Here is a 15171-nt window from a genome sequence, read left to right as displayed (position 1 = left end):
ATATATAGAGCTATATTTATATATAAAAATTAATTTTATGTATATTATTACATATATAGTTATAAAACAATTCATTACTAAAAACAGGCTCCATTACAGTAGCCTGTGCTTACTGAACCTTTTCTTTGTCAAAGAACTGTAGAAGTACTTACTTTAAGAAGTCATGCAAATAGTTTAACAGCAAAGCCAGGCTCTTCTCGTCAAGAGGAGTGTAAGCAAGCATAGCTCCAATTCGCACTGTTCCAAAAGAAGGAGCACTTGTTATAAACAACAGCTTTAGAAGTATTTCAGTACAGTCTAAAACCTTACAGTGACATAAAAACCACCCAGGAATCTATTCCAATACAGAGAAGCTAACGACTGTTGAAAATCCATTTCCATCCCAAATCCTTGAGTTGCTCTGAACACTTCAGGTACATGGAGTAAGGCAAGAAACAAGCACATTTCAGAGCTGCTTGTCCAGTTTTGGCAGTTCACACCCATCGAGACCCAAGACAGGAAAAGGAGGTGCCACTCACCAAATAACCGCAGTAGGTGTGGGGCACCATAGACTTGAGACATTGGAGCATCTGGGTGATCTGCTAAAATTTCAGCATATTGGGGCCTCTCAAACTTGTAGAGGAGCTGAGTTCCCAGCATGACATTGAAGTACTCTTTAATTCCAGCCACAACTTCATTGACTGCGTACTCCCTGGTAAAGAGAGAAAACACCAACAGGCTTGACGCAAGGTGAGGGTTGGCTCGGGGAGCGCATCGAAACCATGGAGATCTTCTATGAGCCTTCAGATTCCTCGAGGAAATTTGTCTGGGGACATTAAAACACAGCTGCAGGGAGTGATGTGTTTCAAGACCGCCTTTAAAAATGGACTGTTCCGAACTCAGCAAGAATTTCAGCAAACCAAGAAAGGCCTTGCTTTTAGTCACATAGCCCCTCAGAGCAGTTAACTCCTAGAGCAGTCCTTCCAGAGCGGCCATTAGGACAAGTACATAAAGGAATGTTAAAGCACCCTGACAAGTCAGTCATTTGCTTCCTCTTGAATGGAAGAAAATAACTTCACCTTTCTAGTTTCTCTGCCTCTACCACAGGAAAGCTTCAGCCAAGCACACACACACACCTTGTTTGTTGTCAGGGCTGGACTGCGGGGGTAATTACAAATAAGACTCTTCAAAGCTGTCACCTCCAGGTAATTAGCTCTGCCCTTTTAGAAGTCATCGCTGTCCTCCCTGTCCCCCACCCTCTGCCCCCACCAGAGTCCACCCACACAGTAACGCTTCGCTCAGCTGCTGGGTGGCTTTCCTGAGACCTTGTTCAGTGCACACACAGCGAGTGCCACTGAAATTATTCACCCAGCAGAGGAAGCCTGAGCTAGAACGAAGGGGTGGAGAGCTCCTCACTTGGCTTTTACCAGCTTCCTTTAGGAAAAGGCTTAGGGGAGCCGAGATAACATCCAGAAATCAGACCTGCGTTCTTGAATTACCTCCTCAATGATTTCTGAGCTCCTCCATCACCTCGGTCTTGGCCATGCAGCTGGAGATAGGGCTGGCACATGTTTAACAACCTTACTACTTTCTCCATGAAATACAAGTCCAACAACAGCAGCAAAAGTGGTATTTAAGGTCTGAAATGACCACTACTTACTTGTTATCAGTATTTCCTCGTGATTTTTTGTAGTTCGCATAATCCTCTAAAATGGAGTCGACGTTCTTCTTGGCAGGAAGGTAGAAGAGCTACAGAAGAAATAAAACCGAGCGGATCCAGCTTGTCTTAATTTACGCAGACATTTATATCTGCATGCTAAGTGTGAACCAACATGTGACATTTCCAGAATGAAATTAGCAGGTTAAGACATCAAATGTTATTAAAGGAACACCCAACTGGTTTAGCTGTGCGTACCACAACCACTGCTTTATTTTTTTGGTGGGTTTTTTGTTTGGTTTTCAGAGGCATGGGCCCCAGTTCACTCATCTGTTCCCTTTCACACGAAGGCATCTGGGGCGACAAAAGAAACCAAACCCAAGTCTCCAGAGCTGGAGTTGGTGTAATACAGTGGCCCTTAAGCACCTCTACTGCTGATGCAGGTTTAAGATAAGTCAGCTTTATCCACACAGGACCTGAAGATATTTGTGTGTCTGGGATGGCAGGAGCAGACACAGTCCCTTGGAGGAGCAGTAAGTGCAATGACAGCTGATCAAACAATAACAAACAGCTTTCAGCAGTGTTGGTTTCTACACCTCTTGCCAACCTCAGCAGTGGTTTCATACAAGAGACAAGTCACAAGCCATTAAAACATCCTAAGTTTGCCTTTCTAGCTTGTGCTTGATTAGACAAAGTCTACTCCACAAATTTACACACAACTCTGCTGAGCACAACCCTGCTCACAGGTTAAAATCCAACCAGAACGAGAACTGCCAAGTTAACCACCCTGCAAGAGATCTCACTACACTGCACCTGAAGTGAACGTGAAATTCTAGTTTGTGTCCTCACCTACACACAGCCAGATTGTTTTGATGGAAAGTTACCTGCTTTTGCCTGGTGATCAAGTCCCAGTCATCTACCAGCCATGGCTTCAGCTCTTCTGGGATTTTCACCTTTACTTCAACTCTGTTCATAAATGTTTCTTCCTGAAAATGAGAAATCAGACCAATTACTTTCAGGTAACTGTCCCAGCTAAGAGCCACCCATAGCCCTTGTTTTCACAGCTGAAATCCACCACAGGACTGGGGAATCACTACAGCAACTCCTGTAGGCTCCACAGGGAACAAGGAAATAGTTCAGATCTTTCAAGGCCACTTGGGAACCTCAGTTTTGCAAGCTGGAACATTTCACACTGCGGGACAAAGTGTTGCTGTCTGTATTTCTGAGCAAAGAAAGACTTTCTATCAAAGATCCTCAGAGAGTTAGAAATACGCACGCTCTCAACCGTTGGATCTACTCGAGCCCTCTTCTTCCTGGGAGGCTGAGGTGTCTCACTGGTGCTGCTGCCTTCTCCAATGCCTGGAGCTGCATGGAAAGAGACAAAAAAGGACATGATGCTGCTTAAGCAATCTGGTAAGTCAGTAAGAATACCAGGAAAAAAGATTTAGAAGAAGGGTTTAAATGTAAGACTCGGACTTCTCTCAGGTCACCAATTCACTTGTTTGGTTTTGTTTCAAAGATTACTTGGATTCTGGAGGTCCTCATATCTGAGACAGTTTAATTTGCTGTATTTGCATTATCTGAAGATGGAAGTTTCTGCACTAAAACCAAACCAATACGCCAGCATCTGTAACATTCTCCACAAGAATTTTTGGAGGCAGCTCTGCAGACAGGTCACACCTCCACCTCGGTAAGAAAACATAAGCTTGACTTACGAAATTACTTCAACGGATCCAACTTTGCTTTTAATTTGCAAGAGGTCAAAATCTTGGCAGACCGAACCAAGGAGTTTGTGCACAAACCAGAAAAGTTTGCATTTCTCCTGACCCAGAGGAAGAGGCGTCTGAAGTCCAGGAGGAACAGCCCAAGGTGACAGTAAGTGAACTGAGCTCAGGCAGGTTTAAGGCCTTATTCCAGCTAAGCATCCTTCACTCAGGATATCCACTTCCACACCAAATAAAAGAGATACTTACTCTTCTGTTTGTTCTTTTTTGTTTTCCTGCAAGAAGAACACAAATTATTGCAAATATAAAGACAGCAGCACTTAATCCAAAGTAGAAAGCCAGAAAAACTGCCCACTGGGTTCAGAACAAGTGAATACTCAGTGGCCTATGGAGCCTTTAGATAAAAGCACATGAAAAAGATGTCAGATACGATTTAGCATCAGTTTTGATACTACCAAGGTTTCTCATGCAGCAGGTTGGGATTCACCATTCTGGGGGAAACACTGAACTCCAGTCTACAAAAGCCCAGAAGCCATGCCAAGGTCACGTATTTAAGGGCAGTTTTGACTGACGTTTATGCAAGTAACACCTACAGAGGTTTCACACCTTCCAGTGCTCCTGCAGAACTACACTAGATTTGTAGGTATTTTATTTCCTTATTTCAGGGATCACTTGGAGACAGGACATGGGACAAGGGAAGAAGTGTTGGGAACTATCAGATACATCTCAGACAACTGGATTAACTTCCAGTAAAGTACTGAAAACACAGTTTTACCACTACAGCAGTGGAAGTTTAACAGCGCCAGCAGAATTCAGTGCATGAAGGACTGCCTACGATTCCACCATCAGCTTTTGGGGGAGATCATAATTACACTCACCACTTATTAGAAACATCTGAAGTGTACTGAATAGCCTTGTCCCTAGTATTTATCTTCTTCCAAATGGTTCTCGCAGCACTTAGTGTTTCTAATTTACAAAGTCTCTATCCTTAGCCCCTAATTTTAAATCAAAATCTATACTTCCAAGCATTTTAGACACCTGAAATACAATGCACACTGTGCAGATATTCAGATAGTCAAGACTGCCAATGACAAAATTAGACTGTCCTAACATAATTCTGTCATTATCTGACCTCTCTATATTAACTAACCATTTTCAGGAAGTTTTCATTAAGAGCACTACCAGTCATGTTTCAATTTGCTCACGATTAATAGGAGTCCAGTTAAACCTCTCACAAAATCGTGTGGCTGCAACTCTGTACCAGTACAAGATTATTTCCCTGAAGTGACTCCTGTACTCGGGCTCTGAACTGGGTTTATCTGGGTCGGGAAGGAGGCAGAGTTTCTGGGAAGGTCTGAAGATAGGAAGAGCAAGGCCTTCTTCAGACTTTGAGTCACAAACAAGCGTTGGGCTCAGGCTGTGGGCAGAACCAAGAGCAGCTCTCTGCAGGAAGAGGGAACGACTGCCAAGTCAAGTCACTGATAACAGACCAGTGCATTGAAAGGAAAGTCTTTTCTTCCAAACCTAGAGTAAACAAGGAGGAACGGGGAGTTCTTTCCAGGATTAAAACCACAAGAGAAAAAGAATGTTAAGCATTAGTCTAGAAGCAGAGTCTCAAACTGGGACAGGCAATACAAAGTACTGGAAGAACTACCACAACTAAGACAGTGCCCACATCCACGTGACTGAAGCACAAAGCCCAGCACGAGCCATCCCAGGCAGGCGCTGGTGCTCTCCCACCTCGCTCCTTGCACGTCAAGTCGCACACCTCTGCTTCAAGCCAAAGCAGCCATCTGTTTGCAAAGGCTAACAGACAAATCTGAGCCAGGGAACAAACAGAAAGAGCCAAGGTTAGGGGCAAAGCATCAGCACTTGACAGATTTTGCCTGTCAGGAGTAATACTCTGCTGGGTGACAGCAGCTGCAAGGGGAAGTGCTGCTGTTGTGCACAGCAACTGAAGCACGCAGGGCACTCGACACCCAGAGGAAAGATGCAGCATCTGCACCACAGAGGTTACAGACAGCCCTCCTGATGGACACTGGAGTCCAAGAGGTTGAAATGTATCCAGGATAGGTTAAAACACATCTTTTTGTGCCACTTCACAGCTACATCATGAACAGCAAGCTCTACACTGCTGCATAGAAGCAGGGAAAAAAAAAACTTTCATTGGTTTCTCCTTGTCCAGCAAGTACAGCCCAGCTGCTATTCTTCGTTTGTATTTCTCTGTTAGAGCCTCCCTGCAATGGCTGATTAAGGTATGAGCAGAGAATGGAGGCAGCCACCACTTGGTCTGAGGCAACCGAGTCCAATCTGTTTGTAAATGCCAGAAAAAAGATTAGGTGCCAGCTTACTGATAAAACAACAGCTGTAACTAAGCTATATGAAATCATAAAGTCTCCCCTAACACAAGGTGACTAGTAATAAAAAGTAAATGAAAAGAATCAAGTGTGAAAAATAAGTATGTTGGAAAGAAAAGTATGACATCAGCCACTATCGCTTAAACAGCCTGGTTGCTACCTTCACTGTGAGGAGCAGCATTCCTATCAAGATTCAATTAAACCGTCAAATATTATTAGCCTGGATTATATCTATGTATGTCTTCTGTGCCTGGTCAGGCACACAATAAAACCTGGAGAGGTAAAGAGAGCAAAGACAGCTGGTGGGTACAACAGCTTCTGCACCAGGAGTAACCAGGCAGACGAGGGCTTTCCCAAGCCAACAAGTGGGCAAGAAGATGAGGGGAAACATGGCAGAGATGTCACTAACAATAAAAGGTGAAGCTCCAAGTAGTAATCAATCTTTCCTCAAGATCTGATGAAAGAGACCAGAAACCAAAGCAGCAGATATCAATATTATCATCATCCTCTTTGCTCCTCTCTTCACCAGTTCTGAGTTAAAACAAGAACACGCTGCCACAAGATGATGGGGATGCCAGACATCCAAATGGTTCAGAAGTTTAGATAAATGTAAGACAGTGTTACAAGGGGTTATTAAACCCATCACACGGATACAGCCTCCAGCTCTGAAGTCCCTTAATTACACACTGCCAGAAGCTAAAAGGGTATTTGGAGGAGAGCATCATTCTCGACTCGACTCACTCGATGGTCCCCAAGCACGTGTCACTGGTGAGCATCAGAGAGCAGAAGAGGTTTGGAAAACCTCCGCCTTGAGCCAGCGCAGCTGTTTCAGCATTGCTGCAGCCATGGATGGCTGGCGTGGAGGCAGCGTTCATGCGGTGCCTGACATTTAGGGGACCTGCAGCAGCTTGTGAGAGCACTGCCAACGGTGCCAGAGCCAGCAGAGGATGCCACGAGGTGTGCAGCAGGAGCGTATGCTTTGGAGTAGTAAGTTCAGGTTAAGAACAAGACTCCTATTAGAAGGAAAAACGACGACTCCCAAGCTGAGATACTGCTTTGAGAGCATCTCTGATGAGACTGCTTGCATACACATAATGTAAAGCCAGATGCTATTCTCCAATTTGTTATTCAGTGCCCTCCAGAACACACTTAGTTACTCTTCTGATTTTAAAAATACTCGTTAACTCTAGTGACTTTTTGGCAGTTAATCCTATTGGGCCCGTGAAAGGTGACATCAGCTCTTAGGAGCTGGAATTCAGCAGAGCTACACAGAAAACAGCCTGGAGAAGCCAGTATCTGTAGTGCTGCATTTCATTTCTGGTGACCTGCTATAACCATACAAAGTTGGTTTTTTTTAAGATAGCTTCTAGTTATGGTAAAATGAGTAATTATTTTAAAAACAAGTGTATATAATTTGCATTTCATGCATATTTCTATTGGATCAAGTATTGCTTACAGTCAGTCTCCCAGGCTTTTTGAACCAGTTTACATAAACAGTTATCCAAGCCAACAATAAAAATATGGCACATTAAGGAGCGAGCTCAAACCTCCCATTTTTAACACGTTTATCATAGCAGCCTTGCTCTCAAGACTCCCAGCAGACAGTGCTGTGTGTTACCCATTTCCATGCAAGCAGAGCCCAGGCCACAGCAGCATGCAGACCAACTGCTACCCAGTGTCCTCTACTAACGTGTGGCCACTCAAATTGCACCCTATCCCAACTGAAATTTTAAAGAAACTAAAAACTGGTAGTTTAAAGCCCATAGGGGCTTTAAAAAATAAAGAAAGAAAACCACACCCAAACCGATAGACTGCAGTACTTACAATTAACTGAACTGCTACTAAAGCTCATGTTATTACAGCCGAGGACTTTAAGAGTCTCTAAAAGAAATCTATGAAAGCAAGGAGATGCGGACTTCAGGATGAAAATCCTGGTTTGACAATCCATCCTTAACTCACCGCGTCGATATGGTAGGGGTCTCCAAACAGCAAACAGTATGCGCTCCATCTCGTCTGAAAAATCTAGGCACAATGGGGGTTGAGTTAAGGAAAGAATGTCAGACCTCGTGTTTAGCCTTAAAGAGAAGCTACTTCAGATTCAAAAATTTACCTTTTTAGCAGCATATTAGTCTTACTGAACATTCCTGGAGGATAAGTTGTGCTCAGATTGTTATTTCCTTTCCATTACTGTTTGGCTATCTGAAGAATAAGTTCCAAAACGCAAGTTACCCTTCCCTTTGCTCGGTCCTCCAAGAATGCTACAAAAGGTAAATTTTGAGGCCCAAATAGGTTGAGAGAGTTACCCTTTTAGTTGTTACCCCTCCCCACCACCAGTATTGATGTACCTCCAATGACCTCAGGTTTACCACAAGGGTGCAATCCAGGGGTTTTACACTGGAACTGCACCTCGAGATTTTCCAGAAGCCCTCTCACCTTTAGCTGTAAGCAAGATGGGAGCAGCAGCAGTTTGGTCAACACCACATTGGTATCACAACCCTGCACCACTGCTAGGGTAACTCAAAGCATTTCCTCACCCTCGGCCTCCAAACAGGGAAGAAAAATAGGGAGACTTTGTAGAAGAGCACAGGTCTGATTTAGGAGGATGCATTGGATGCTGGTAGTGGCTAGAGACTAGGAGCAAGATCAGTGCGACAAGCGTATGGGACCCTGTTGTAAATAACTCCCACAATGCCAGACTGCTGTTCTAATGACAAGAGTTTCCCTTTTTCCTCTTCACAGCCCTGAAAATCCACCATCAAGGGATTAATTTTCCCAGTCAACATGAAGCAGAAGTTCAGAGAACTACCTCGATGCCTGTCTTGGTATGCTGGCACCAACCACCCATGCTCATCACAAGGCAAAGCTACTCTTGCCCCTGCTGGTTCCAGCCAGAGAGCAAAGGCAGAGCTGGTAACATGCTCCCAAGCTCTCCAGTTACACAGAGGTTTAAGATGAAGGCATTTCTGCTGCGTAGGTCTCCCTCAGATCCAACATTATCAGGTGTGGTTGAGAGGATTAAGCCCACTTTGGTTACAGGCACAGGTTAACATTGAGCCTTCCCTCATCCCACTGCAACCAGTGTGGACTGGCAGGGCGACTAAAGCAGAGGGCGTGGGGAAGCCCAGTTACCACTGGGATGTTCTCTAGACCACAAACTGCCGACATTTCCAAGTGAGTCATCACTCCCTGTGTCAAAGTTACACACGAAATTAGTTCTGCTCCCACTGACTAAAACACAAGAAGAGTCAAGTGCAACAACCCCTTAAGCAGCCGAATTAGTAGTGGTTGTAATTTGGCTCTGTTTTAATGAGATTTTAATGACACTCAGTAGGAGCTGTCTAAACAGACATTTGGGTTGGGTTTCTCAGTCCCAAAAGGTGACACACGGGTGACTCTGTCCTGAGCTGACAGAGCACACCAAACCACCGGTGCTGGAGCACCTCAGGACCTACAGCAACACCACCCCACCCAGGGAACATGCACACACCACTATGGCCACATCCATCGCACTCCTCATCCCAGAGCCCAAGAGCCAGTTTACAGCCCTGGCTGGGCTTTGATAATCCCCAAATGAAATCTGCATTCAGGGTCTAGACCAAAAAACCCAACTGCACCCACTACCGCTGCACTTCTCCCATCAATGGTATAGACCTCATAACATAAAGCTGCCCATAAATGAGACATGAAATCTGAGGCTGCTGCCAAGTGCTGCTCGTAGGGACTGATGCCATCTCAGCAGATTCCTCATGAAGACCAGAACCACAAATGAAGTCAGGAGTTCAAACCACCACATTAGGAACGACCATGTTCAGAATTAAGTGAAGTGCTTCCCCAACCAGAGGGGTTTCACGGCACATGAGCAAAGCAGCAGAGCTGTTCTGGCTGACTGAGAATCCAGACACCGTACCAGCCTATTCTGAGAAATCAAAAGGATGGAATGAAAGAAAGCTGAAATCCTAAAATCATTTCCTAATAAAGGTCTGAGCTTGCTTCTGGTCTCTTAAGATGCAAAACCATTTTTAACAGCATATGGGTTTCGTTTTGTCAAAAACAGCAAAACAAAGACTCCTGAAATGCAGTCTTAACAACTGCACAGTAAGAAGGCAAGGCATTTCAAGGAATTTATTCCAAAGTTGTTTGCACAGCTTGGAAGAGGTGGCAAATTCTCTACAGAAACTGATTTCACCAAGACACAAGTCTCACAAGGACTCACCGCGTTTTGAGTGTCAGTTCACTAACTTAAGAGGAACAGAGTGCACAAAAGGTGCAGTGGCAGTGTCTCCTCAGTACCTGATCCAGAATTTAACACTGCACAGCCCGAGAAGGCGGCTTTAATGAAATATTTCAAAGGCCTTTACGGTATCACAAAATCAAAACAATTTTTCTATGGGTCGTGTCAGAAGTAATGTAGTTTAGCCTGTAGAACCAATATAAGAAAGACTATTTAAAGACCAGTAGTAAAACTGACAAGCAAAAGTTTGGGAGGTTGTTTTTAGGTGGGGTTTTGGGGGTGGGATGGTTTTGTAAATAAAAAGCTTCTTACACTTCAACATTTTTCTGCTGCAGACCAGAAGTCTTCTTGCCTGGAGCAGCGCCTCTCATCTTCCCCTCTGCATATTGTTCCCTTTAAAGAGAGTAAATTCACAAAGACAACATTAATGGAAAAAAGAAGTTTGTTTTCCCTTAAAGGGGACCAGGTAGGAGAACATTCAGTAAATGGCTTTGTGTGTCAGCGTGTGTCATGGGCAGGAACAAATTCAACTCACTATCAAGATTTAGGCTTCTTCCTACCAAGAACACACATCTCACCCCACCATCCTTGCTATTCTGAATCAGGTGGAAGCAGCACAACACTTCTGAAAATATAAACCAGCTTTGCAATAAAAGCATTCCTACTAAAGAAATACAAGATGAGCATTCATAAAAACCAATGTAAACTCACAACCCTTGGATTTAAGTTCTATTAAAAAATACATTTACTCACAGAAATACTTACTGATTGGCCTTTTGAAGTTCTTTTTGTTTCTGCAGATTGGTATCCACGTATTTGAGCACTCTGCTTTCTGGAACCCATTCATCCCAGCTGAAAAAGCAATTGGAAAAAATCAAACGATCATTCAAAGCCACGACACGATTGCATTCCACACACAGGAGTCAATTAAAAGCTTCACAAAACTGGAGGCTGAACTTTTGTGTCAAGTCTCGGACTGACACAAGTGAACGTGTGAGTTACCAAACACATTCCCCACAAAATGAAGCTGTAACTGTTTCTCTAGGGAAGTGTGACCCTCGGGCATTTCCAAAGAGGTTCCCAAACTCGTATGCTGGGCAATTTGGGTGGGAGGGGACTGTCTTTAATTTAAAAGCAGCATCTCAGGAAAAAGAAAAGTCTACACTTACTAAACTGAGGGGACACCTGTGTAAGTACATTATGAAACAAGTCTCCTTTATCTATCCCAACATTTTATACGTTAACAAATTCAGCAATAAGATCTTACTGTAAGAAGAAGAGCTCTGATTTCTGTCTGTGAAGGAAACCAAGATGGCATGAATATTTGAAGAATCTGAAGTGAACGATTTAAGAGAAGAGGTGTTGGGGAAACGGCCGTTACGAGCACCAACTCCACTTTGACAAAGAGTGGATAATTGAGCAATGTGACCGCTTATTTCAAACACAACACATTTAAAGTGGCCAAGTTATTCCAACGTACACAAATTAAAGCTCTTTCCATAGAGACTTGTGTGATTTTCATGTCATGGCAACAGCTGCCAGTCCTGGAACATCAAGGGGGCAAAAACAAAGCCACTACAGGAGCACGAGGTCTTTGAGTGCTAAGATGAGGCAAGCTTAGCATCCCAATGCTCCCAACACTGTGCTCTAGGACTGTGTTTTTGGGGTAGTGCTTCAGTCAGGTGTTTAAGCCACTTATCTGACTCCTGCTGCAAGAGACCTTCAAAAGATGAGCTATATAACTGCACCACGTTACAGCGTATGAAGCAGCAGCTTTTTTGGTACCCTACCTGTTGATATTCACCAAAAAAATGCAGAAGTCAAGCAATTAACAAGCAGCAAAGGACCATCACTATAAAAGCCAAAATTAAGGAGTCCTATTGCCCCCATGATTAGATCGTGCAGCCACGCCACTTTTAATGTTGTTAATTGGAAGCTGCCAGGCAAAAAAAACCTCAGAAGAGCGCAGGCAAGAAAAGCAGGAGTCACAACATCGCTTACGGCACCCGTCAGATAAACAGGGACAGGAAGTACCACATTTGTGCTGCCTCATTAATATACAGCAGCCACTGTAAGAACCAATTACGCTCCCTGCGACCGCCGGGGTTTACAATAAAACATTTATCTGGCCACTCAGTGTGCGGAGGACGCATTTCAAAAAGCTTCACATTAAAACGTGAAGCTCAGGTTTTAGTCACATCAGTGAGCTCAAGATAACAGCAACCACTGGTCTTCAGATTCTGCAGCACTGAAATGAAACGTGACCAAACAGAGCAGGAAAGTGCTCTCAAAGACTTGGGATCTGAAGAGCTGAAGTTTTTAATTGCTAAGAAAAAACTCCACTTTTGCTCAATTCAAAAACCTTGTGGCAGAAGAGAATTCAAATGAAAGAAAACAAGTACATAATAAGTGCAATAATCCCACAGAAGCATTCACCTTTACTGGGCTCAACATTTATTTCAGAGACCTCTTTATCCTTCAGCAGTCTCTCACCTAGAGCCCTACCATTTCTGCAGAAGGGAAAAGAATTTGTAGCTTTACCTTCGCTCGAGAGGCAAGGACTGAAATACAGGCTAAACTGGCTCCTGTGGAGGACTAGCACAGCCTCTCCCCTTGTGAGCACAGCCGGCAGCAAGGCATGCCTCTCCAGATCTCTGCTACCACCCTTCGCTGCCAAAAGTGCTACAAAAGCGAAGTCCACTGTGCATTCCAGTGGAGTTTCGCTCCACCTCAGCAGGGGTTGCCTCTCCCACCAACACGTAACAAGGAAGTTTTTGTACTAGATTATTTCTGCCCAGGAGGAATTACAGCATCCATTTCCAAACTTGAGCTAACAGAATGCTATAGAGCATTGCCATCAGTCTGCTGACACCCTGAGCTTGTGTGTCTACACGACCAAAGCTCTGAAGGAAACAGTTAGTCAGGCAATGTTTTGTGTTATGGTAACTCCTTGGCTTGCCTATAGAGATCTCGGAGGTCAGCTTCAGAAGCTATCTCCTAACAGCACAGACATAGCAGTGCCAGTCCATCAAGCTCACATTCATACCAAAAGGAAAATGAAATACTGCTTTCATTTTATGCAGTACTTACTTTTTATTCCAACCACTGTAATGGATAAAGTATTTCACTTGCTTGTCCTTTATGGCAACCTTCACACACTGGAACAGAGAAGAAAGTTGTCAGTACCAATGAGAACAAAGAGACCTGACTGGGTTTTGCTGGTTTAGCTTTCAGAGTTGAAGCATGCAGAGATTTCCACGCAAGCGACTGAAATACCAGCAGCTACTTCACAGCAGAAATAGGTTCTCTAACACGAGTTACTGCCTATTTATGGATTCAGGAGGGCTGGGCAAACGAGCGACTCTGCTCAGCTATCAAAGGGCCACCTTTGCTCACGAGGGGTATCAAAAACCCCAGGGGATGGCCAGGAGAGTGAAGGAGCAGTCACTTCACTACCCCAGCTTAGCCACAAGCCATTTGCTAGAGAGCTTCTTCGCATGCAGACAGGTAAGCTGGCTAAAGGAGAGGAGTCTTCAGAAGTAAAGTAAATAATCTGGATCTCTACAGCCACAGAGAGAGCATTATATTCAGCAGAAACAGCTGCAGCAAGGGCTTTTTCTAGGTTAAGAATGTCTACATGAGGCAAATAAAAACAGTTATCGCCATCAAAAGACTGGCCTATGAATAACCCTCACACAGTGATATCAAGGTGAGACCATTAGAAGAGGGAACACACATAACAAGGGTGCTCCAACCACTCCACGCCACCAGTTGGGTTCAGAAGTGTCCCTCACAAACTCTTCTGCCTTACAGCTTAGCACAGCCCTACTCACAGCCTGCATGACCCTGCCTCAGCCCATCCAGGGAGTATTTTGGGGGAGCTGGAACAACCGTGCACGCTGTCTGACAGCCACACACCTCCCTTCTGCCCCTGCAGCCCTGCATGAGAGCTCAGGCTACCGCTTCTGTATCAAGGGAAAACAGGGCCAGGGATGTGCCTCTTCCTGCAAAAGCAGAGCCCAGAACAGCAGCCACATCACCCACCTGGCCTCCAGTTCCAGAGCAAGACAGGGGACAGCAGAATCACTGAAGTGAAGATGGTTCAGACAAGCACGTCCCTGTCAATGCTCTGGATGTTATTTCAACATCAGAATGACTATTTCCTGATAGCACGAAGAGATGTCAATTATTCCTAACTGCCCCCCTTTTACCTCCTCTCGAGTTACCATTCACTGACACTAAAACCTAACGGATTTAAATCTCTGTTTAAGGCACCCCAGGAATTTCTGCAAGTCTTCCAACCCATGCAGCTACACAGGCCCTTTGTTTCCATCTCAGAGGCAGTGGAAACCCGCAGTCAGATTAGGAGCTGATGGCACAGCAGTGACATCTGTGTAAGGCCCAGAGGAAAAGCACACAGCGGGAAGCGCTGCAGCAGAGGCCTGCAACCCAAGCAGCAGGGATGCTCCTCCACGTCACAAATCTGCACCGCGTGGTTTCTGCGGGGAAAAAGCCAGAACCGAGAAGGCCGCTTCCTTGTGACTTCAATCCAAAATTGTCTCCGCAGCGTTGTCCCATTTGAAGAGCACAGACTTCACTCAGCACCCGGCACCGCTGAGGAAGCTCAAACTGCTCCTAACTCGGTGCTCATGCTCCAGCACCGAGTCCTGCGGGCACAAACGTTCCCTGGTGCTCTGGGAACACAGTGAATCGGATGCTTGACACACAAGAACCCTGAGCCTTTAGGAGTTCACCAGAACAGCTGCACCATGGGGTTTTCTGAAATTTTTCTACAATATAGAACTCCAGGACTTAAAACTGATTAATTTCATACATTATCAGGCTTTCTTTTGTTTTCATTTCAGTCCTTAATCCCATCTAGTGAGGCGCAGCAGGTAAACTAACACAATTCCTTCTTTTCTTGGGGAAAAGCAGCAGCAATAAGCAAGCACACATACCTTTGCTTCATAAAGGAGAGGTCCATGAAAACAAAGCACTCTTTCACCTGAAAGAAAGTCGCAGACAAACATCTTAGACTACCACCAACGTGCCACTTCAGTAAAATATGTCATCAAGCACAACACAATCAATGTGGTGTCAACCTAGAAAGACATTCAAAGGCGGGTACCGATCTGAGAAGCAGGCTGGTGTTTGAGAAGCAAATTCCCTCTTGCACCAAAGGACCAGAGCTCTGAATATTTGGGCCATGAAACACCAAAACTG

General features: G+C 44.6%; 1 protein-coding gene across 1 annotated transcript in view; it reads right to left on the bottom strand.

The window, feature by feature from the left end:
- Positions 1 to 148: 148 nt before the first annotated feature.
- The window catches only part of LOC104541067 (mortality factor 4-like protein 1), a 15419-nt gene continuing 396 nt past the window's right edge, over positions 149 to 15171 (bottom strand). The window contains exons 2-12 of the mRNA XM_010185031.1: positions 14907 to 14953; positions 13039 to 13106; positions 10714 to 10800; positions 10261 to 10341; positions 7677 to 7739; positions 3610 to 3635; positions 2913 to 3001; positions 2521 to 2622; positions 1640 to 1728; positions 519 to 691; positions 149 to 237 (exon numbers count right to left, since the gene is read on the bottom strand). Of these exons, the coding sequence (XP_010183333.1) occupies positions 149 to 237; positions 519 to 691; positions 1640 to 1728; positions 2521 to 2622; positions 2913 to 3001; positions 3610 to 3635; positions 7677 to 7739; positions 10261 to 10341; positions 10714 to 10800; positions 13039 to 13106; positions 14907 to 14953 (914 nt within the window). The remainder of the gene's footprint in view (positions 238 to 518; positions 692 to 1639; positions 1729 to 2520; positions 2623 to 2912; positions 3002 to 3609; positions 3636 to 7676; positions 7740 to 10260; positions 10342 to 10713; positions 10801 to 13038; positions 13107 to 14906; positions 14954 to 15171) is intronic.

This window comes from Mesitornis unicolor, unplaced genomic scaffold (assembly GCF_000695765.1).
Source record: "Mesitornis unicolor isolate BGI_N332 unplaced genomic scaffold, ASM69576v1 scaffold6975, whole genome shotgun sequence".
NCBI classification, from domain to species: domain Eukaryota; kingdom Metazoa; phylum Chordata; class Aves; order Mesitornithiformes; family Mesitornithidae; genus Mesitornis; species Mesitornis unicolor.
The sequence above is the reverse complement of the archived record's forward strand: the minus strand, read 5'-3'. Positions and strand labels throughout refer to the sequence as shown.